The 25,741-nt window shown below is 41.8% G+C and overlaps 1 protein-coding gene across 1 annotated transcript in view; it reads right to left on the bottom strand.

The window, feature by feature from the left end:
* CLSTN2 (calsyntenin 2) overlaps positions 1-23,980 on the bottom strand; it is a 590,435-nt gene extending 566,455 nt beyond the window's left edge. Inside the window, exon 1 of the mRNA XM_075570139.1 lies at positions 23,670-23,980. Within this exon, the coding sequence (XP_075426254.1) occupies positions 23,670-23,736 (67 nt within the window). The 5' untranslated portion in view covers positions 23,737-23,980. The remainder of the gene's footprint in view (positions 1-23,669) is intronic.
* Positions 23,981-25,741: the final 1,761 nt, after the last annotated feature.

Below are 25,741 nucleotides of genomic sequence, written 5' to 3'. Positions count from 1 at the left end.
CAGCTTGGGTTAAAGAAGTGCAGAGCCAGTAAACATACTCACAGACATCTAGTTTAAACCTTTTTGGGTCTCATCAGTGCGAGGTTGGTTGGTTGCTGGCCATGCAACATGAAGCTGGTTCCTTTACAAAGCACAACAAAAAACGAATCTGAGCTCCAGGACAGCAAAAATACCATTTTAAACAAATATACCGGAGCCTAGAATATGGGGTTGAAGGAGGCAGAAAACTGTATGGATGAGTCTGTAATATAGTGGAGGGTAGGAGAAGACACATATACTGTATAGGCAAGTGTAAGGCTTATTTATGAGAAAATACCTGTATGGGCTAAGAGAAGCCTCTCAGGAGTTGAACAGCCTTCTTTGGTAGCCCCCGTGTCAAATTGCAATAGGTGTGGAGTAGCGCTACTCTCGATAGTACACCTTCCTGCTCCTCCTGCTTTCATGCTGCATCTGAATCAGCTGCTCCAGCAAAGCCTCCGTGATCCCCAATGGCGTCCGTTCGATCCGGAGAGTATAGAGGAGAATGAATAGATCGAAGGCATTGCCGCTCCGATGAACAAAATCAGGAAACTCGCCAGCAAAAATAAAATAAAATCAATTTAATGTAACTACATGAAAAAAAACAGAGTACTCCTTGAAAAAGCGCCATAGGGGGGTGGGAGGAGGGTCTTCTGTTTTTAATTTTTTTTAATGTAGTTTCATTAAATTGATTTTAGTTTATTTTTGCTGGTGAGTTTCCTGATTATTATTTTTTTTCATCGGAGCGGCAATGCCTTTGATCTATTCAGTCTCCTGGTTCCTTTACAAGCCCAAAGACTTCAAGTCCAGTTACTATACCTAACGAGGAAGTGACGTAAAATAAAGGGAGATACAGTACAAGGGAATGTGCTCTGTAGCTGAGCTCCTTTCCAATGCTGGCTGCCTTGTCTGTCATTTTAACCTTTGATGTTTTTAACACAATTAGGTCAAAAAATCATTTGGAGGCCCAAAGCAGAAACATCATTGAGAAACCACAGCTCCTTCCTTTGCCCTTGTCCTTCATTAAAAAAAGGACTTGAATAAGCGGGGGAGCTGTCAGGGTTATTTCGCCTTCAGCGCTTTTGATCAGAATAACACAACTTGTCACTTTAATTACTTTCCAGTTCACTTGGTTCCCTCGTGCCAGCGCTGGTCCAGCCATTTAACTCACGAAATCCGCCCGCGGTTATACTGTCTCACTGCTAAGCTGAAACATGGAAAATCTTTCCCCCGGTTACACAGGCCTGGCTGCTAGGATTGTCAGGGGGTAAGGAGAGCACTTTCACAATGATCTGTCTCTGTTATAAAGGTGCTATGTGACTGGTGCTAAGTGGCATGGTCTGAATGACAACCCTTATTTTGATCCCAGTCTCTTACGGTTATATTTCTGTAGTGAATAATGTTTCGCAGCTCTTTCGCGATGTGTGCAACTCAGGAATAGCTGCTGTGTTGTTTGCCCAGATAGATGTGGGACTCAAACTATCCCTAACACACGCAGTGTATAAAATTATATTGCCCTCTGGAAGGGTGTAACTTCAGGGGATGGCAGCTTATCAGGTTTTGGCCGAAAGATTGCACTAAATGATCCATACTTATTACAAGAAAATATATAAATTAACTAAATCATTTGTCACATTGGATGTGTATTGGGGCTTCCTTGTTTATTGTTTTATATAATATTGTAACTCATTGTAGTTGGTTATTATTGTGCTTACGGAATTAGGGAGACTAGTGGAATGGCCCCGTCTGTGAAAGCAGTGCATCCTGGGATAGCAATACGAGCCACCTGAAGCTGGCTGAGGTGTCTGGTTAGTGACCAACATAGAATAACAGTCCCATGTAGAAAATGAATGAATGAGAAGCCCTGTAATTAGGGCGGGTGACTGTAAAACAACCTGACCGTTTCCATGCCAGAGTTACCTTTAATTTCAGGCTTTTACTTAGCCACTTGCGGGATGACTCTATATGGTGAAAATGAGTTGCTATGACAGCAGCAATTTTAGGGGAGTCACTTCAGCTTACTGTATCAGAACCGGTGTATCCTGTCACTCTCCTTCTCTCCCAGTGTCATCTGGCCACATACACTGATCTTCATCCCACAGCACTTAATGGAATTAGCTGGCTTTAATAAGTGGGTAACATCAGTTAATTGACTTAGCTAGCTTTAATAAGTGGATAATATCAGTTAATTAAATTAGCTTGCTTTAATAAGTGGGTAACATAATTTAATTGAATTAGATAGTTTTAATACGAGGGTAACATCTGTTAATTGAATTAGGTTTAATACATGAGAAGTGACTCAGTGAGTAAATACACTGACAGTAAACAATGACACTGAGTTGGAATCGGAGGAGCCTGTTCAATGTCTGGTGTCGGCTCCTTGTGACCTTGGGCAAGTCACTTTATCTCCCTGTGCCTTGTTGATTGTAAGCTGACCTGGGCAGGGACTGTGTGTAACATTCCTATGTGCTGCGTATCCCGCGCTATACTGACATTGTGACGTGCTCTGTGTGCGCTATATGAAATAAAGTTATTAGTATTAAGTGGGTAAATGACTGCAATGTGGTGCTAGCCTCTGGTAGTGAAAGAGTTAAATCAGCTACTTTTCTTTTCACGATATATATTTAAAACCCTAGAACCAGCTTATTCCCTGCTCTGAACAAAGCAGACCCCCTCGTAAAAAGGGGAACCCCTGTGTACAGTTATTTCATTAACAATACAAAGTTTATGTCTTGTACAGACGAGGGTGGGATTTAAATTGCCCGTCTCTGAGGATGCTGACGGATAGTCTTTAATAGGTGAATGTAATAATGTATATTTTATTATGCTTGGTTTTGGCGCAAAGTGAAAAATGCTGTGAAATAGGAGTTACACGGAAGATATTAACCCTTTCTCATGCAGCAAAAGGTTTAAGGTCTACCATTTGATGGTAAAAAGTGAAAGTGGTTAGACGTGCGACCCAAATTGACCTATCAGTTTTCATTAATGGGTCAGCAAATAGAGGATATTTAGTAACTTTGGAGGTAATCGGTCATTTTTTACTCCATTGTAGTAAAACCTTTGAGATGTACTGTATCGTGCATACAGTACTAGTGCAGGGGTGGCCAATGCCAGTCCTTCAGGGCCACCGGCAGGCCACGTTTTCAGGATATCCCTGCTTCAGCACAGGTGGCTCAGTCTTTGATTGAGCAACCTCTGCTGAAGCAGGGATATCCTGAAAACCTGGCCTGTTGGTGGCCCTTGAGGACTGAGTTTGGCCACCCCTGTACTGGTTGACATGGCATTGTTTGTTGATTGATTTTCTGCATTTCCTGGCGACTTTCAATTGACAGGAATATCCGGTGGAAATCTCATTCATCACAATAGAGATGTTCAGTGTGTTTTAATAATATCCTCAGGTGAGTGGTTCCCACTTCTCAGACCTCCAAGCTGCTGTTCACACACAGTACTGTACTTGGTTAAATGTAAAAAGCAATGTGAAAATGACCAGAACTACAGTAGGTAAACTAGAGCTTTCTGCTCTGAAGGAGTGGCTCAATTCCTGGTGTCGGCTCCTTGTGACCTTGGGCAAGTCACCTTATCTCCCTGTGCCTCAGGCACCAAAACCATAGATTGTAAGCTCCACGGGGCAGGGACCTGAGCCTGCAAAATGTCTCTGTAAAGTGCTACGTAAAACTAGCAGCGCTATACAAGAACAATTATTAATTATATTATTACAATTCTGCAAAAATGATATGCAGCCCAATCACAAACTTCAGCAATTAGAATTAGTAAATGATAAGATGGCAGTTTCATTCTATTCCATCTCTTTTTATTGGAGCATGAAGGAGAATTAGGAGTCCCACACTAGTTGTACTGTATATGTTAGGAAGCAATACACAGACAAGTGTTCTCATCTGCCCTCTAGTGGGCACTGGAGAGGACAAGTAAACAAACGGCACAAAGCCAAAGAATAGGCGTGGTGATGAACAGGTAACATGCTGTTCTAGTTTTGCATCAGTTTTGCCAAACCCCCATAGCACTGGAAATAAATAAATACAGTAATACAATTATCTACATTCCTAATAGTATAAGGGCCATATTTACAGGGAAAATGTAATACCAGATTTACTGCTGTCAATGTGATGTTACCTTTTGCATCACCAAATTGCCCAATCTTTGCAGCCGGGAGACTTTTATACATAATCTCCAATGCATTAAGAGGTGCAATTATGGGGGGCAAAGTTCCAATTGAACTCAACAGGGCTTTTATTTCGTAAATACATCTGGTGACCCCATTTACCCCAGAGTGGCCACACTTTTACCTTGATACACACAAGATTAAGCTAAATCACTGAAGAAAAAATATATATATATATATATATACACACACAAATATAGCTGTATGCTCATCTGCATGTCTTAGGCAGGTCTGCAACCCCGCCTTTCCCCATTATCACCCAGCATACAGCACTTACACTGCAGCAAGGGATTCTGGGAAATGACATGCAAATGAGCACACAGTCACTTTTTGCCTCAATAACCATTTTTAACATGGTTCCCTATAGGCTTAAGCTTGCTGCATGGTCACAGCTTTGAGCACAGCCAGGGTGAAGGTGCATACCCAGAAAACCACCCACAGACAGCTGTTTCGACCTTGATGGGTCTCATAAGTGTGGGGTTGATTTTACTGGGAATGCAAGAGAGGCTATGGGATAGGCTAAACCATAATACTGAGTTAAGTTATGGTGAGTAAATATATATAATCAAAAAATAAATAGATGATACCGGTCTGTGGCTAACGAAATGCTTAGCCACAGAACGGTATCATCTATTTATTTTTTGATTATTGAAGCTCGGCTAACACGGTTCTGATACCTCTACATGTGTATCTCTATCTCTAAGAGAATCTCAATCAAAGCAATTGGAGTTTTCCCTTTCATAAATCTGATATGGTTTGCAGAACAGAAGCCCCATTCAGCCTTGTTGTGGTTCCATAGGAGGACATTTATAATTATATACAGAATCTCTATTAAGACCGCTCTCCCTCCATTAGGAGAGCTTTTTGCAAGTGCAGGAGTGTCTGGATTTGCAGGACACATCTTGGCATGGTTTGAAAGCTAAAGGTGCAATCCAAGCAATGTTCTACATTTTGTTTTGTTTTTTTAAATCAGTTCTGTAGTGTTAGATAATACTAATACTTTTTTTTTTTTAATTCAACTCTTAATACCATTCTTTATTAGTTGTAATATATTGATAATCCTTTGATTTTCTATGGCAAGTTTAGCACACTTTCCCTTGTAGTGCAACATCTTGGTAACAAATTATTACAAACAAGAACGTGTTGCAAATATTTCCAGCAGTTTGAGCGGCAAACTGTAACAACAGATGTTTCCTTAGTAATATAAGAATACATTGTAGCTGCTGTGTTACACTGACTGAGGGATTGATTTTGAAACTGAAAGGCAGCCATTTAGTAAACCCTGGAAGCAGAATTTTGCTGATCGATCACGGGAGAATGAATTGACCAGCACCTTAAGTAATTTGTTTTCAATAAAGGTAATCAAAGGCTGCATATATTAAAACAAGAAATACTATTAAATAAATGTTTTTTAAGCTACTTTGATTGCCTCTTTAAAATGCAATTAATTAAACTAAATGACCATCACTTATGGAAAGAAACGTACAAGCATTTAACTATGTAATTAGTTATATTGGATGTAGCACTGAGGCTATTTGTCTTTTGCAATGTACAGTGTGTTTGTAAATGTATGCAAGAAAAGCAATGAGTAACATGCTATCGGAGCTTAGCGATTCCCCGCATGTGAGGATTCTGGGAAAGAACTGCTCAGGAAAGCGCCCCCCCCCCCCCCATTGATAAACGAAAGAGGCATTCCTTTCCCTATTTTACGTTCTGTGAGATTTGCTAACTGACTACGGGGCGGATTTGGCGTTTTTCCACTGAAATACCTCACTGACATCAATAGGAAATTGTGGTTGAAAACGGACTTACCGGCCACTTCGACCCATATAGAATCAGCCCCTTAATGTGCATTATATGTAAGGGTGTTGAATGGCTATAAACAGTATAAAGCCAAGCTGCCACATATTGTGGTTTATTGTACGTGTCATTGTAAACTCCTTGAACTTTACTGTCAGCAGTTAAAGTTTGTTTTTAAGTGTAAAGATACCCATAGGAAATATCTGTTAATGCAAAGGGCTGTAGCAGACAACACAGTTATTTACCCAGATGCCAACCTGCGCCAGATTCTGTGCAAAATAAAAATGAAACTAGCTTTCAATCAGATTCCTTTGGTTTGAAAACAGGGGTGCTATTTTTTGCACAAGTTGTGCCAAACCCCCATAGCGCTGGGAATAAACCAGTAAGAAAATCATCTATATTCTTAATCGTTTACGCGCCATATTACGCGCCATAAGAAACCTTACAACCTATTCACTTGAATGGCCCATTTTCTTCTGACCATGTAAATATGGTAGCTACACACAAACTCCCGCACAGCTGAGAAGGTGAACCACGGTGAGGTGCTAACTAGGTAAGGGAGATAGAGTATACAAGAGAAAAGGGAAACCTAGTATATAAGCACTCGATGACTGCTAATGTATAATGATAATATTAAAATACTTTATTTTCAAACAATGAATAAAATAATGGGGTTTAAAATAAAGGGCAGATCAAACAGCACGGGACTGTGAATCTATGTAACATAGCTGTGACAGCTACGAAGATGGAACATATGGGGGGGATCCTTGATAGATATTCAGGATCCCATGCTGTAAATATACAGCCTACTATTAATATAGTAATAGGACCAATGTAAGACCGCTATTCTAAAAATATTCTACACTGTGCTGATAGCAAAAAGTGTACAACCACTTATGTGAACAGTGAATGCAGACACAATAAGTGGTATATCTTAGGCAAAACCTGTGCAATACGAGTGGTATATATGAATGTGTGGAAACACTAGCCACATGATACCCGGGTGCTACGGGGGTTAATCTTACCTACCCCACTCGTCCATTAGGGGCCTTTCTGTGGCTAGTGTTTCCATCACATAGGTAACCACACCTTCATATATACCACTCGTATTGCGCAGGTTTTTCCTAAGATATACCACTTATTGTGTCTGCATTCACTGTTTACATAAGTGGTTGTACACTTTTTGCTATCAGCACAGTGTAGAATATTTTTAGAATAGCGGTCTTACATTGGTCCTATTACTATATTAATAGTAGGCTGTATATTTACAGCATGGGATCCTGAATATCTATCAAGGATCCCCCATATGTTCCATCTTCGTAGCTGTCACAGCTATGTTACATAGATTCACAGTCCTGTGCTGTTTGATCTGCCCTTTATTTTAAACCCCATTATTTTATTCATTGTTTGAAAATAAAGTATTTTAATATTATCATTATACATTAGCAGTCATCGAGTGCTTATATACTAGGTTTCCCTTTTCTCTTGTATACTCAAGTAAGTATGGTCCCATATTCACCCGAATAAGCTTTACTGTATGTAATCACGGAGCGCTCCGTTACCCTCAAGGTTATTAGAGAGGTCAAAGAGATAATATTGCAAGGTTACCCCACTGCAAAGTGTAGGTGTAGGAGTTCTCCCTATTTTATTAAAGGGATAACTTTGCAGCAGACAGTTCCACAATCACAAACTGTCTCATCACTCATCTCCGTAGGGTAGGGAGAGGTCATGGTCATTGTGAAGACCCACCAGAAAATGTAGATTAGTAGCGAAGGTATCAGGTCATTTTAATAGTCCCTGTAGAGGAAGGTCGGGTAACAAGTGCAGGGCACTCCTGGGGAAAGAGCTCAGTAGCAGGTCCTCTTTAACCATTTATTGCCAGAAGCACCTGCAACGCATTGAAAAGAGCTATGTAGCGGGAAGAGATGGGCAAAACTGGGTGTGTGATAATAATAATAGCATGTTCTTGTATAGCGCTGCTAGTTTTACGTAGCGCTTCAGAGACATTTTCCAGGCACAGGTCCCTGCCCCGTGGAGCTTACAATCTATATTTTTGGTGCCTGAGGCACAGGGCGATAAAGTAACTTGCCCAAGGTCACAAGGAGCCGACACCAGGAATTGAACCAGGTTCCCCTGCTGCAAACTCAGTGCCAGTCTGTGTCTTTACTCACTGAGCCACTCCTTCTCCCTATCAGAAGCTACACAGCCTTACATTCCTGAACTAAAACCCTTAAGATTTTAAGAGCCAAAACCAAAGAACATTTTGAAACCAAGACCAGAACACCAAGCCACCTCTAGTTATATTGTTGTATTTTCCATTTGTTTTTAATATTATTTTACACTTATTTTGGGCATTTGTCCTGCTTTATTATGCCCTTTCCTGCCAATTAAAAAAAAAAACATGCATACCTACTACTATTAATCATGTTTACAACTTGACCTTCGTACTTATTTTTGTAATCATTATACATACCTCTCTTAGGACCATTCCCCTACGGACCATCCGTCACGATATGAGTCTTCATTTATATCATTCTATTAGTACATTTTTACGCTTAATAGATCCACAGGTAAGTATATACTGTACACATACATGTGTACATTTATGTGCATCTATCAGTACAATTAGTACGTTTTTTTTAGTACTTTGAATTTTTTCCAAGTTATACAGACCATGATTGTTTCATGTGCATATCTGTTCAGACATAAGGAAGACACCAATCCATTTATATCCTTTTATCTGTGTGTAACGGGTATTCCCTCTGGCCTGACCCACCCAATCTCATACTGGCCCCTGTGGTCTAACCAGTCCCCATTACATGGTCGTGTCTGGTGGTGCACCTGTAGGCAACAGGACTCCTGAGTCTCCCGCATGATGGTATTCAGGGATTGTCAATCCAGACAGGCAGCTGAGGTAGTGTGTGCGAGTCCTACCTATATCACGTGCAGCGCCTCCACCTCATCAGGATCTATGCGTCCGCAGGGAGAGGGTCCTGATGAGGAACTCCTTCTTGGTGGTGCCTTTCACTGGAGAGTAACTCCACACTCACACAGTGGGGGTATCTTTGAACAGGGCATCTTTATTGATCTCGTATGGGCAAGCTGCCCTTCACAGATTTGCTGTCCCTTTGACATGTACGCCCTCCCAATGGAGTGGGATCCCCTCTCCCCGTAGGGAGATCACCCCTGTGCCAGGTCCCTGGACACAGTGTGGCTCTTATCAAGTTTGATGTAGAAATGGACTACTAGTTACTGCACTAGTGGATCCTTCGTTCCCAACGCACTCCAACAACTCAGCAGCAACTAACTTTGGGCAGTGCTGTGCCTTATATATACCCTAGGAAGCAGGGACACCTCTGATGTCACTAACTGTGGACTCAGAGCATGTAGCCACTCCCATCCATACATAGGGCACCTCACCAGGGTGTGAGGGCAAACCTCCATGATTACTGCTGGCATCCCTGTAACTTACCAGGTTTACTGCCAGCAGGAGAAGAAACTGCAGACCATTTTACAGCATGGCTACATGTGCGAACATATATATTTAGTGACCATCAGGACTATTCGATCATAGTCCTGTTTCTGAGTCCCGTTTTCTCTCTAATCTTCATTCACTTACACTGCACCAATGAGTGATGGCTTTCGTGTGTGTGTGTGTGTGTGTGTGTGTGTGTGTGTGTATTCACAAGTGATCTTTTTAATAAAAATATAATATATATTATATTTTTTCCTGGTTTATAGACTTCTATTATTATTTTAGGGCTTTAGTGAACGCTGGTTGTCACTTCTCAAGTGTTTTTTTTTCTGTGATTACTTCCCTATGCACCAAGTCTTTTTATATTGCATTATTTGGAGAGTGGTTTGTCACTATGTTTTTGACACACAGTCCCTGCCCAGATGAGCTTACAATCTGTGTTTGGTGCCTGAGGAACAGGGAGATAAAAGGACTTGCACCAGGTTCCTGTGCTTCAAACTCGGCATGATTGTTATCAGTCAGTGTGTACGCTCACTGTGCCGCTCCTTTCCCTTACATACAGTAGTAAGATATTCAGGAATAGCGGGGGCAGTAGGTAGCAGAGCACTGAGGGACACATACTGTATGGCCTGACAGAGAGCAGAGCACTTAGGGGCGAGCCAGGTGCTCAGGAGAAGCTCCGGTCTGATGCCAAGAGACACTTGATTTTCATCTTCTGTCCTGCAGGCCAGATGCATAGAGGGTATTAGTGGACACGAGTTGTACTTATATAAGGCTCCAACGATAACTGGAGCTAAGCTCTCTGAACTGGATTAGACAGTTGAAACTGTTTAGTTGTATTTATTGTCTGAGACATGTTTATTTGCAGTAGAGGAGGGTCCCTAACATTAGGATTGCCATCTGGATCCATATCCGCAGGACAGATGGATTTAGTTTTTTTTAAGTATATAATGAATTTCAGAAAGCATTATGGGATTTCTAGCCCCTTCCATGGACTAAAGAGAGCCAGAACATCTGGAGCCGCCTGCCTAAGTGACCCAGGTTACATCGAAATGCATGAAATTCTCATCTAAAACCTAACATGCCCTTCCTTTCCTCTGCCATGTACAGTATTTTGTAATTGTAGTCCCAGCATAAATCCTCCACATTGGTTGCAATGAGTTTTCAGTGACAGGCAGGATGACACAGCTAGGTGAGCTCTCACTGTAACCATGCTACAGGCAGCACAGCACATGATCTATCTACATAGTGTTATGCCAACATCAGAAAAACAGGAAGAAGGCAAAACCAATTTACCATATGAGCCTTGATACACCACAGCATCCTATGGGGCCTAATTATATCACAGTGCTCCTGCCTTTCCCTTCCTAGCAGCTCTGATAATTTGTTTACTTACAAAAAGAGGAGCAACATATGTTTGATCAGCTTAAACACTTGGCCTTATTAAAAGTGGCATTTTTGCCGTCTCCAAAAACATGCCGTACAAATGTCACAATAGCTGCAAGGCGCTGCGAAATCCCGGCCTGTGTGGATGCACTGGGTGATCGAAACCTTTGCGATTTGACCGTATTAAAACACATTAAACAAAAATCTTGTTGCTGTAACTTTCACACCACTGCAGGTTGTGTAGAACTGCATATATTTCAATAGGGCATGGCCAGACGCAAATTAAGTTATGGTGAGTACAAAAGTGTCAAAAACCCTCCCAATTACAGTGTGCCGCAAATACAAACGCCACTTGTGAGCAGATTCGCACGTCTAAGGAAGGTCCACAATCCTGCCTTTCCCCATTATCTCTTGGCATATGATGCTTCCAATATATCTTGGGATTATGGGTAATGACATGGATCCCTCTAAGCTTATGCCGGCTGTATAGTATTGAATTGGAAATCCTCAAAGTACCATTATTATCAACAATGGAAGCACAAGGATATTAAACATATTTAATTGCCCTTTCAATATAATGTCAGCATTAAAGATATTTATAGGAAGATTTATGCATCTATCTGCAAAATAATATCTGGGTAAATAGGGTAGACCAGGAGTAACCAAATCCAGTCCGCAAGGGCTACCAACAGGTCAGGTTTTCAGGATACCCCTGCTTCAGCACAGGTGGCCTGTGCTGAGGCAGGGATATTCTTAAAACCTGACCTGTTGGTGGCATTTGAGGACAGGAGTTGGCTACCCCTGGGATAGACGGAACTGGGTCTTTAAACCAGCAGCCTATTTTCAGTCAGAGCGAGCATGTTTGAAACAAGACCTGAGACTATTCCCAAGGTGGCCCGTGGTAGTTAGGCAGAGATGTGACTGGCTGCTTTGCAAACATTTTGCAAGTCGACATCAGCCAGTGTTTTTAACCACTTCACGGTCAGACGAACCTGCACACTTTGCAAAGCCACCACACAAAGCGCAAGATGTCCATCAAGGGACCAAATGAAGCTAATGACAGAAATGTGCTTAAAAGGTTACAAAGGCGGTTATTGCTTTAAAAAAAAAAAAGATTTTTATATAACGATTCCTAACAAAAACGTTAAAAGTATATAGGTTTTATTGCGGGTATCTGTATTCAGCTCTTTCCTATAAATTGGCGCGAGTTTTTCTGCTCGCGGTAGCGACTCGCGTAAAATTTGCATTAGTCAGAGAACGCAAACGATTCGCCATACATTAAATCAATGTGCTTGGCCATTTCGTTTAACACACATTTGCTACATTTTCTAAAATCGCTAGATTTGAGTCATGCTGAGACTATGGCCCACTATGTTTCGCTCACTATCTGGCGATAGTTTACCGAGACTATTCTAATTTGGAGACCTTTGAGGTTTTGCGGTTTCCTAGGGAATAGAATTTCGGAGAAAACCGTGCTTACAATTTTGCGGATGCATTGTGGGTAGTTTTGCCCATCCCAAGTCTTCAGTGCTGTCACTCCACCTCTGCGGCAAAGGACTGATCCGGCACTTCCTGATCATGTGATAAATTTTCGGGGTGATCAGTGCCACCTGGGCTGAATTTGGGATATCCTTATAACCTGTTCAGTCTTGGAGACTGGAGTTGATTACCCATGGGTTAGGCTATTCACCTTCTCTAAAACCAGCACCAGGCTTTATGTAGCCTACCAAGAAGTCTGTGTGCGCTGAAGCAGCTGTGTAAAAAAAGTAGCGTGTTTTTTTTCTGTCTGGAACACATTTACAGGTTTTCGAATTTGGCGTGCGCTGCACTAGTGTTTGGCGCTACATAAAAAAGTACGCCACCTTTAAGGTGATGGAGAAAACCAGCGCAGAAAACTGTCAACAAAAGTAATGCAAGCTGCACATTATAGACCTGCGCCAGTATGCACATGTAGCTCCGCCCTAACTACTCCCACTGGCTCCATAAATCCCTCATCTCTTCGCAGGAAGACGCAGACATACCCCAAAATGGCGCTACTTATTTTAATATATAGGCGCTGCCTGGAGCAGCTATATTTCAGTGCAGTTTTAGCTGATACCTGTAGTACACTGAAAAAGTGATTAAGTGTCAAAAGAACAAGTGCAAAAACTAATAACACAGTGAAAAAACAGATTGCGGTTTTGTGAAATATAATCGCCCGAAGTGAAAAATCCACACAAAATTAGATTGAAAATCAACAAATGGCAGTGTAGGGGTTAAACCCATTACACATGGTCCTGCATGTGAGCTGACTCAGAGATAAGATACAATGTTGCAGATCCCAGGCACATGAGGCATGACTAAGAGCTAGGAAAGTTCTACTAGGCCATGTGAACAGTGGGGGGACAGATTGCTACAGCATGTTTTGCCCAGAGACAGAGAAGGGGAAAGGTTGACACCCCCTGGGTATAAGAGGTGAGGACCCACCCTAGAAAAGAAGCGTGTGTAGGTGCCTCGTGCAACAGAGGTTCCCATGCTGCAGGGAGCAGGGCTATAGCCAGGTTTAAGTAGGGACCTGAGGCTGAGACTACTCCACTCCTAGCCAGGGTCAGGATGGGTCCTGGGAGGAACTGCAGGCAGAGGAGTGACTTCTGCAAGAGATACATGCTGAAAACCTGTCCTGTCTATGCTGTGTGATATGCTGATCCTGCTGACAACAAACGCAAGCATCCTGTTTTAAAAGTTCCTGGCGCCCTTTTCTACTTATTCTACTCCTCACTCCAGCCTTGACCTGGATCCACTGTAGAAGCCCTGAGACAAAGGTAAAACTGGCTGAGCTACACTACGCTGAAGCAGGTAGAAATTCTGTTTGCAGTGCAAGAGAGAGAGAGAGAGAGAGACTGATTGCATGTACACCCTATCTCCTGCAGCCTAGTGGAGATAGGGGTGTTACACACATTTAGGAAACAATTGTTTGGACGTTTGCAACCCCTCCAGCCTGGTTTTAAGCTCGCCCTGCCCACTTTTGAATCTTGTGATGCACCTGCAAATGACCAGTCTATTAACACGTCTTCCTCCATCAGAGAGGTATAGAGAACATTTCCAGGTAGTGTTCGGACCTGAACAAAGGGTCATACCTTGGCATGGTTACAGGCTTACAAATGCTTTGGCCAACGAATTTGACCAAATGACCCTCACTTATGAGAAGGAAGAAAGACATAAGCATTTCACTATAGCATTTGTCATAATGGATATTGCATTGCGGCTTTTTGTCTTTGGTTGTATTCAATTATCATTCCAAAACAAGAAATGCCCCTTTTCCCCCAGCCTCAAAGCTGCAAATAATCTCACAATTCCTTTTATCCCTTACATTTCTTATTTTTTCCCCTTTATGTCTATAGATCTTAATAGATAGTCTTTATACATGCTAATAGATGGCCATTTTTTTTTTTGCATGGCTGGTCACACGCCAATTCCTACCCTGTAAATATCATGACACGGGAAAGTATTATGGGATGTGGCATTTTACCTTGGCTAGAGCTTGCCAAACTCTATATTATGCCTAGGAGGCCGTGACCTTTTTTTCTAATTAGCTATCTCCCAGCCGTGTCATGTGAGCTACTTAATGGGAATGCAGCACACATTACAAGAAATAAAGTCAGGCAGAGGAGTTCATATCATGGAAACTCGGACGGTAAGAGAAGCTCATCTCATAAGGCAGGGCAAATATTGAAGATGAAGCCTCACCAACGACTGGTTGAGAATGACTATAATGCACTACAGCAGTTGAGCGTTCGATGAAAACCTCATTCATTTTATCCCATTGCTGCCAGAGGAGATAATGATTCATGATCTATTCTAGCTTTTTAGACTACGCTGTGTAAGTACTAAAGCAATTTTGGAGCATAAAGCGTAATTTTTATGTTACGCTTTATGTATCAAAGTTTTTGCTCTTTCCCCCCGCCCCCCCCCACATATATCAGTTTGGGATTTTGGGGCGATTTATGGGGAAATAAGGGAGTTTTTCCTTTCAATCTGCATCAAAAATCCACTAAGTTTAAGGTAATTTAACTTTCTTGAACCCCATGAAAGTAACTGTTTCTACTTTTGACACAGCTGTATGTCACAAAATGCAATGCATCAATAATACCCGCTTTCTCTGCTCGCTAATTGCTTTAGTAGAGCACACAGATCCCCATATTCCTTGCTTGCCTTCCATACAGAATGTCTTGTCATTTCCAATGAGATGTATAATGTACAGTAAAGATTTCAAGCTCCTACAGGTGAAGTAAGACGAACTGGGCCGTGGTCCCGGCACTGGAGAATAAATGCTGTGGTGGGGTCCAATACAGAAGCATTGTCCCCCCGCAGCGCGATTGTGGCAGACGCTTCCTCCTTCGACCTCTGCGCCTGAGACAGTGAGTCTTGCTACATCTGTACAGTAGCAGCCTTCATTGTTCTCTTTGGTGGGATATGTTAAAATATTGTGTGCCAACCATGCAATTAAATCCCATAAAACTCTGGAGTAACACTGGGATATGCTGAAATACCCCACCCTGTCTTTATTATTGATCTTTGGTATGTTTTGAAAATCAAAATATATATATATTTTCTTTTAACTGTGTGCTGCTAATTGTCCAACTTGTAACAGGCAGATGTACTGCACCGACACACTTTATTCGAGCAAATACCCAGTATGTACCTGGCAGATACCTGGAATGCGCCGCTCCTCACCTCTGACAAGCCCCGTTGCATTTGCCTTCCCAGCCTGGGTTCATGCCTGGCTGACGGGCGGCTGATCTGTTAAATGATAATGATTAGGATTTAATAGGCTGCAATGCTTCGTGTGTCTACCAGATGGCATAAATTCATGAATTGTAATGCAGTATATATATATAAACTGTGCAGTATTGCAGCCAGCGGGAATAAAATGCTTCAATCCCTGCTTGAAAAAAACCCAATACACTCGGGCAGAAAACAGTCACAAACCTCAATACACCCGGGTATACCCGAATTCGTGGGACTAGCCGAGCTCGAATAAAGTGTGTCGCCAGTGTATTGGGGGTTAGGGTTGTGTGACTGCTTAGATGTATCAAAGTAACACCACTTTTTAAGGGAAAGCATTAGCAGGGTTTAGCATTGGCATCTTAAGAGTGATGCATCTTAAAGTGAGAATATAGTTAGACTATAGTTTTACTGGGGACTGGACCTACTGCAAACTCTTCTACACAAGGCAACACAAGGTGAGCTACTCTGACCACACTATGATCCCATGCTTGTTAGCCTGCACACTTAACCCCCCCCCCTTTACAACTTATTTTACTGCAGCCTCTTCCAACACTGACTGCACACAACTGCCCTCCCCCCCTCAACTCTCACCCCACTCAACACACTACAAACCCTGAATAGGCCCTAGCATTGCAATGCAGCAAAACATTTTGACAAGTAAAAGGCACAACCCTTCTGTTTTGTCTACACACACTCGCTTATCTCACAACAGCTTCATGCAACATTACCTACCTCTGTGATCATGAACCTGGTATGTACCTTAACTTTGTTCTTTCTCGTGGCCTCATGGAAATGTTACTCTATCCACTACAAACTCCTCCCTCCTGGCCCAATCCCAACATCACCATACACCCTGGATTACTCAAAAGCCTTGCACTATCTACTGAATGTTGGTGGAGAACTCTGAAAACCAGCACACCAATCACCGCACACTCTAATGGCAAACACCACAAATTTAAAATTTGCAAACAACTACTCAAATTTCTTCACATACTATTACACTTTATAGCAGGTGATATTGAACTTAACCCAAGCCCTCCCTTTTCAACTCTGTTCCATATGCCTGAGAATACCCCTTTCAAATTCCAAAAAGGTCTATCTGTCGCCCATATAAATATCTGGAGCCTGCTGCCCAAACTGGATGAACTAAGGGCATGGTGCCTTATGCATAAACCCAACGCCATCGTTCTCACAGATAAATGGCTAACCCCTAAAACTCCCAATGCAAATATCGCCATTCAGGGATACTTCATTTCTATGAAAGATAAGTCAAAGAGAGGAGGAGGGGTGTTATTTTATATTGCAGACACCTTACAATTTACACTGTTAAATTGCCCCCAAGCCCACACTTTTTTTAAATTCTAGTTGGCAAAATCTGCCTTCCCTTTTCTAAGCCTATCATGGTTGCTGGCATCTACCGCCCCTCTACAGTCCCTGACTGATATCACCCAGTTTCTTGGCTCCATTTCCTCTCTGAATGAGAAGAGTGAGCTGCTAGTTCTTCGGGATTTCAACTACAATTGGCTCGACCCTAATAACCACAAAATCCAGATACAACTCAAGTCACTTAACCTAATGCAACTTTTAATGCAGACATTTCCCAACCAACATGGACAAACCTGAAATCTCGCAACCATTCCTTGCTAAACTTGATTCTGTCCTCCAAATCCCAGCAGAATCCAATCCTCTGGCATCCTTCCTGACATTTTCAGTTACCATGCAATAGTGTACTGTGTAAGGAAAATTAAACCACCCAATCAAGCCCTAAAGTTCTCCTCACTAGAACATTTAGAAACTTTAACCTACAACAGTTTCTGGCTGATCTTACCAACTGCCTTTGGTACAGAATCGACTTAATTCCCGACCCTGATTCTGCGCTCAACTATTTCCAATCCAAGTTCTTAAAACTCTGATACCCATGCTCCACTATGCAGAATAAGAGTACAGGGGCCCACCTTCCGTGGATTACAACTGACCTTATAGCATTCTACCTGTTCAGGGATGCTTTGTGGAAAAGCTACAAAGTAACTGGCACTACCAAAGATCTTAATCACTACAGATGCCTGCGGAACATGTGCACAAGGCAAACACGTGCAAAAGCACAATATTACTCTGACAATCTTCACCAGAATACATCAAGTCCAGCTAACTTCTGGAAGGTTATCAACAACATATTTCAGCCTTCTAACTATCAACAACCAAGTAATATCACTAAGGGAGATATTACTCTGACAAACCCCACTGACATTGCAAATGCATTCAATGATTACTTTGTGGGGTGTGCTACTAACTTATTAGCGAAACGCAACCCAAACCAAACATGAACCTCATTTTGAGAGTACCCCTATAGCCCCACCCTCTCCCAACACTGCTCACAATTTTGAATTTGTCCCAGTATCAGAGGAGGAGATTACACAAGCGCTCCTCAACTAAAACTAAGCAGCCAATGTGGACCTGACTTACTGCAATCTAAGTTCCTAAGACTTGGTGCCCCAGCCATTGTCAAACCAATTGCTTCCATAGTCGACTCTATCCTGTCTGTAGGCCATATCCCTAAGACCTGGAAAACTGCCAGAGTTGTCCCAATCTTCAAAAGTGGGGACAAAAACAGTGTCTCAGACTACAGGCCAATCTCTCTTCTCCCAATACTATCCAAAGCCATGGAAAAATGTGCTCACTCCCAATTAAGCGACTCCTATACCAAGACAAATTTCCCTAGCCAATTCCAATCTGGCTTTTGCCCCAAACACTCCACGGTAACTACCCTCCTAAAAGTTTGCAATGAGATCCAGTGTGGAATGGAACTGGAACAACTCACTGGTGCAATATTCCTAGATTTTGCAAAGGCTTTTGATACTGTTGATCATATTATCCTGCTTAACAAACTCCAGAGCTCTGGAATAGGGAAGCATGCTTTAAACTAGTACTGTACCTATCAGGTAGATCCCAACGTGTCTATCTAAGGTTCTAACTCCAACCCCTTGGATATCACCTGTGGTGTCCTGCAAGGCTCTGTTCTGGGGCCCCTACTCTTCTCAGTGTTCATCAATAATCTTCCTACAGCTTGTAAGGGAGCTTCAATACACATGTATGCAGATGATCACATACTTCAATCTGACTTTTTGAGACTTGAAAATTGGATTTCCCAAAACAAACTGTTTTTAAACACTGACAACACTGTACCAATGGTATTTGGGACCAAGGCTAAATTTTCAAAGCTTCAAATGACTGAGCTCCATATCAGAACCTATGCAAAACACCACCCGAACTCCTGTTACTAGTTACTCACATTTTAATATGTAACTGTTACATACGCCTATAATGTATATTATCTCTAACTTTGCATACGTCTTGTATATAATATATGTACCCTGTTCACTTATGTAACTGTATTTGTAACCATGTATTATTTATTTGTCATCTTACCTCTATGCCCAGGACATACTTGAAAATGAAAGGTAACTCTCAATGTATTACTTCCTGGTAATTTTCTTTTATAAATAAATATGCGGAGTAACGCTGGGATAGGCTGCGTAACGCTGGGATATGTGGGATATGCCGAGTTAGGCTGCATCCATAGACTTTTCTCCCGTGCGGAGGCGCGTGGAGGCTGAGGGAAAGTGGCTGCTTTCCCTGGCCATGGTACACGCGCCGTCCGTGGGGGTGTCTATGGGCGTGCCAATGACGTCACAGAGCTGGTAATGATGGCGAACCACTCACGTGACCGAAAACTGATTTCTGGTGCATCGCGCGCTGCCTCCGTGCATGAGCCCGCACGCTGCATGTACGCGAACACTGACTTAAGGCATTCTGTTCGCTCGTCTGCCACAGTATGGACGCAGCCTAACACTGGGATATGCCGAGTAGCGCTGGGATATGCTGTGTTATCTGACAGAACAATGTGACATGCTACATCCGTATGGTGAATGAATGTTGGTCATATATACAGTAAGCTTTCAGCCTCCATAACTACTCGCTATTTTCGAGCTCCTCCTCCCATTCTTGCTATACAGTATGTTCATTGCTCCATGCAATGTTGTGAGTGAACAAGAAAAAAGAGTAGTGGGTACTGCACTTGTCGTTCTGATGGCAGGAAATGGGGAAGGAGATATACTGTACACCTAGCACTGCTCTGTGACATGGCGTTCATGCACCTTTAAGTAGAGATGGGCGGATTTTTCTCCGACATTAAAATTCGCTGCGAATGTGGCGGTTCTTCACAGCAGCGTATATTTGCAGTTTGGGTATTAAAAGGTGAGATTCGCCAACCACCGCACATTAGTTTGTGTGGCAGAGAGGCAACGAGAGATACCTATTTAGAGAGATGCCTAGGGAGGAGGTAAAGACACTGACTGGCACTGAGTTTGAAGCAGGGGTTCAATTCCCAGTGTCAGCTCCTTGTGTCCTTGGGCAAGCCGCCTTATCTCCTTGTGCCTCCATGCACCAAAAACATAGATTGTAAGCTCTACGGTGCAAGGACGGTGTCTGCAAAATGTCTCTGTAAAGCGCTGCATAAAACTAGAAGGGCTATACAAGAACAAATAATTATTTCAGTAGAGATTCAAGTGCTATATATACAGTATCCCCTGGAACCCACCTTCAAACAACACACGGAGAGATACCTGGTATATATGCCAATAGGATATGAAAATGATGTTGCAATGACTCCTCTTAGCATATCTCCCAGGTACAGTATCTCAGGTGTGATCTTTTTTGAGCAGAGGCATTTTGAGGGGGATATATATAGCACTTGGGACTCTAGTAAAATATGTCACTCTCCCCCTCTCTCTTCTGCTCTCACCGTCTCTCCTTCCCTTCCTCTCCCCCTCTCTCTCTCCTCCTCTCACCCTCTTTCCCCCCCCCCCCCTCTCGTCAGCAAAACCTTCCGGCTCTGGAACTTGTGATTGAATATCTACACATTCACAGGCATATGTCACTGAAATGTATAGAGAGGAAGTGTGAAGGAAAAATGATGGTACATATTTTACAGCCCAAACCTGCTAATTGAATTTTGTTAAAAATAAACCCAGCAAAGATTTGGTGGCTCGAATCTTTACACATTTACCCATCTCTACCTTTTAAGTAACAGGTGCACGGCCTCATTGTTCTTCCCGGGGTGATGCGTTGGGATATATCGGGATACTCTGTGCCAGTATTGCCACAGAGTTAATTCAAGTTATACTGGGATATTTTGTTATCTGGAGTAACCATGTCAAGTTCTACTTTGGCATATTGCTCATTTCTGAACTTCCAAAATATACCAGGGTTAGAATAAACCCACAGGAATGGGGGCTTAGTAGTGGAAGTGGAGTTTAATTCTATATTTCGACAACTTAAGAGTTTGGGAACTTGTTAACCAGCAAACAAAACGGTCAATGCACATGTGCCTTTTTGTTGTCCTATATAGCACTATATAATAGGATCCATTCTCGAAATGGCAATCACTAACGGCTTTCAGCAATTAGTGAATAGCTCCCTTATTGTCACCTTTTGTACAGTACCTCTTGACAGAAGAGTTTCGGCAAAGACCTGTAGGAAAGCTAGGAAGCCATGTAAGTGAGGAACCCTGTTATCACGTTACGTATAGAATATATTAATCCCTCTAATTTATATAAAAACTTTAGCTACAAAAAAAAAAAAAAAAAAAGACTTGTAAACGTAATGCACTTCTTGTACGTTGATCGCCGTCATAAATTGGGGATGGCGGAACATTCTAAAGAACGTGTCACAAACTGCAAAAAGTATCTACTTAACATAGCATAAAAGTGTTGAACCAGCAACCTGTTTGCAGTCAGCCTTATGCACGAGAACAATCTAGTAGCAATAATGAGTCCTGGTGTACACCGTACGTATATTTGTTGCTGTATTCACCACTGATTTGGCAGCCAAAAGCTACATTTTTACATATAAAGGGTTAGGGTATCATTTTCTAGGTAACATTGTGGTGGCTTTTCCAACACGTCTAGACTTCCAAATGCTAACATTAGAAAGTCTCTCACCCGGAAATAGGTGCTGTATACAGCAGACTTGGTTATGTCTTACTAAGAAGGAACATAAAAGGTTATTGTTCAGGCAATAAACGTTGATTCGTTTGATTCTTCGCCTTGGGTCTAAATTTTTGTCTGCAACAAATAATATTTCCAGCGAGAATAATAAGAGTTTCAACCATCTCATGGAAGAGGCAAACTGTGCCACTCACAAAGAAGTTTCCTCTCGCGGCAGAAGCCAAATGTCCCCTTTGTGGCATTTTGTAATCTCTTTGGGGGTATCAAAAAGATAAGGCGAAGACAAGAACATGAAATAGTAAGTCTCATTACTAAGAACATGTTGGAGATATTTGTATGTAAAGCTTTTGTAACCATGTATTATTTGTTTTACTCTGTGCCCAGGGCATACTTGAAAACGAGAGGTAACTCTCAATGTATTACTTCCTGGTAAAAATATTTTATAAATAAATAAAATACATTTTACAAACCATGATATTGTAGTATACCATGACACGAAGGGGAATGGAAATAATCAAAATGCTTAAAACAAAGGATCCAGTTTGATATACTTTGAACAGAAAGGCAAGTCTTGGCAGGCTAGACTTTTGTATATACAAAATCAATTATATATATATATATATATATATATATATATATATATATATATATATATATATATATATATATATATATATATATATATATATATTTACCACCAGTTGTGTGTGTGTGTGTATGCAAAATATCAGTATCAGTATTTGTACTGGAAGAAACAACGTCTATAACTCAATAAGCACCCAGCACAGATTCCAGAAGCATTATAACCTCCAACATTGAAAATATATACATTACAAGTTGCATTTTTCTTTATAATGTGATCAGTTCTCTGGGTAGTGTGATCTTGGAGTTAATATTTATTTTACTGTAAACCCATTGGTAAAGGTATAGGCATTTCAGCAATTCTGCTGTATTTCATGGGATCTTCAAGCAGATAGTAAGAGCCACCAATAGCATGTATATTTCTTCCTGCATAGACATGCAAAGCTCTCAAAATACTGTAGCAATGAACTGCATCTTGTGAAATAGAAGTGGGGAACAGGTCAGTTACAAGGCTGTATGTACAGAAGCACAGTGACTTTATTACCCAGAGCTGCAGCAGCATATACTCCTTACCCTTTACACTGCGGAATCATGAACTATCCCTTATGAAAAAAAAGCCTTTCAAAGTCTGTTAGGAATCTACATACATTGACCCCTTACTTACAAGAGGATGCAGAATGCTGCAATGTGTTGCTAACCAAACCAGCATAGAAGAACAATATAACATTGACAGCTGGGTACAAAGTGGTTAAAGAAGCAATGAATGATCAGGCGGGGAATTAGACCCATGTGCCTTGAATATGGCATGTTCCACTTTGTTATTCATGTGCATCCTTATAAACTTCCATTAAACTCCCTGTGGTTAGAGAAAATGTTTAGTAAAGTAGCATCACCCTTAAACCTTTGCCAGTAAACCCCTCAATATTCTGGGAGTATTGTCTTCTACTGCTATCATCTACTACAGTAACACAAAGTCATAACCAATCAAAGGGTCTGCTCCACAGCAGCTCCTCTAAGTTTCTGGACCAGGTTCGTGGGAATTATATGCAGACCCCTTGGGATCAGCAGCTGACAAATGGAGGCGCATCAATAATGTTTGGTAATAGTGCTTTGTTCTTTAAGTGAAAACACTAATGCAAATAATACATGGGTTATACATTATCCAGGCACTAGTTTCATGAATGCTACATATAGTGCACAACAGTCCATCCCCAAGGAGCTTACAATCTATTATTTGGTATTAGAAGAACAGGAAGATGAAGTGACCAAGATCAGAAGGAGCTTCAGAGGGTCAGAGCCATAAGGTCCTTCCCAAAAGTGCGTTATATTGCAGCATGTTCACTGGCACAGGATTCAGTGCTGAATAAAATGCTGCTTTAAATGACATTGTACTGTACAGAACAGATGGACCCCAAACTCCCATAGCCCTGAATCCATTTCGCAGCCTCTCGCTTACCTTTCGTAGCGAGGACACTGCAGCCAACACCCAAAACGAGAGCTGCTGTCACCCACTGAATTGTCATCCTGGTAATAAAGGAAGGTGGGAAAGTGCAGCAACAGAAACCCTCTCTCTGCTCCTGCTGAAGCTGCAACACAAAGCCACGCAGGCTGTGTCTCGGGTCCCTAAACCAGCACGTCGGATGCTGCTCCTCCTTCAGCTCCTGGTATGTTATCCCTGTGCAGGGAGTGACAGAGGACCAGTCTCACACTGCCACTCGCACAGCGTTGCTAGTGATGCCCAGTAATCCTCAGCTCTCTGTTGCTATTTCTTGTTCATCTTTTGTCTGTTGGCAATTTCCATCCCACAGAAAGGCTCTTTGCTGCCATCTGCCGGGCGGATCGGTCACCTTGGTCTTCTCTTCTTCCACCGGTAATTCAACCTATAGACAGTTTTTTAAATGCACAGCTTTGTGGCTGGGATTAACCTTTTCGCTGCCAAAGGGGTCTGCAATGAATGGCATACAGTAGCAGACTCTTCTGGCAAAACAAGGGTTACTGGTAAAATTAAAGGGGGACAGTTAATATGATGTGTAGGGAGGTTGTTCACGTGCTTTACACTCAAATAGAATGACATTAGTGTTTCAGAATACATTGCTAGCCTTTTGGCTAGTAAAATTCCTCTCCTGCTGATAACGCAGAATATCGCATTGTTTCCATAGGATTCGCTGGCAGGGTTAATGCAGAATATCGCCAAATATCTCACCAAAATGCACCAGAATGAGCAATACAGTAACAATTGCTGCAAGAATAATTTGGCATCACTGTTTTGCCCCAAGGCCTCTATAAGTAAAAGATACTCAAATACGGAAAACATATTTTTATTATTGTCACATTTCATTAAACCTTTTTAAGTTTTCACCGTTCATTTGATAAGGACAGCAGTCTTTGGGATGGTCGGATCGTGCAGTCAATGTTGAGAATAGTTCCAAGTTCTCATAGCCATACTGGTCCTGGACAAATGTAAATTCAATTCATCCATTTACTTGAAGCAGAAACCTAGAAGGTTTTGAAAGCTCATCTATGAAAAACTCCCATGTTCGTCCCTGTGAGATATCACAACCCACAATATATCTATGTTTAAAATAAAAACATTGTTAAATGTCATTTCAGCCATTCTATTGTGTTGCATGTGATCTTTAAGCATTTAATGGCATATACTTAGATTGTAAGCTCTCCGGGGCAGGGATTTCCTTTCCTATTGTCTGATCTTGTTTGTTGCACTTATTGTGTTATAATTCGCTGTACTGTATTGTCTCTTGTACAGCCGCCGGCGCTATATAAATAAAGATATACTTACATATGTACTTGTGCCTTAACTATCGAGCAATGAAGCAGCATGGTATACCCTGTACCTGCTTGTAATGTTAAGAATTTTGAGGAAAGGATAGATTTGATTAGATGCCTAAAACATGAGTTTCAAGGAGAAATAAAAACAGGATACTAAGTATGTTGGCATATTCCGTTTCCTGTGTCAAAATCGCCCATGTGTGCATTATGGAACTAAGGAAATATCACAAGTGTCAGTTTTTGAAGTGGTTTATTGGAGCAGTAAGTGGAGGATTTTCTTAGCACATTATTATGAGATGGATCCATTTTGGCATCTCTACCAGACAGATTCGTTAAGCATCAATGAAATACATCTGGTACAGTATATGGTACGGGTAGTGTAAACCTTTGTGCCTAGGAAATCAGAAATTGTCCTGCACTTAGCACCTAAACCGATTAATGCGGGGGTTCTCAACTCCATTCATCAAGACATCCCCCACCCCCCCCAACAGGTCAGGTTTTAAGGATATCCCTGCTTCAGCACAGGTGGCTCAATTAGTGGCTCAGTCTTTTGAGTCGGGATGCGATGAACGTAATGTATCAATGTCACTGAATTTTCTCCTTGATGTGACTTTTCTTGGATTAATCCAGGGGTTCTCAAGACCCCCCCCCCTCCTTGCCCAACATATCAGGTTTTAAAGATATCCCGTATTCAGCACAGGTGGCTCAATCAGTTGATGGCAAATCTACTTACAAACCTAG

This window comes from Ascaphus truei, chromosome 14, assembly GCF_040206685.1.
Source record: "Ascaphus truei isolate aAscTru1 chromosome 14, aAscTru1.hap1, whole genome shotgun sequence".
In the NCBI taxonomy this organism is placed as follows: domain Eukaryota; kingdom Metazoa; phylum Chordata; class Amphibia; order Anura; family Ascaphidae; genus Ascaphus; species Ascaphus truei.
This window is presented reverse-complemented; position numbering and strand designations above follow the sequence as displayed.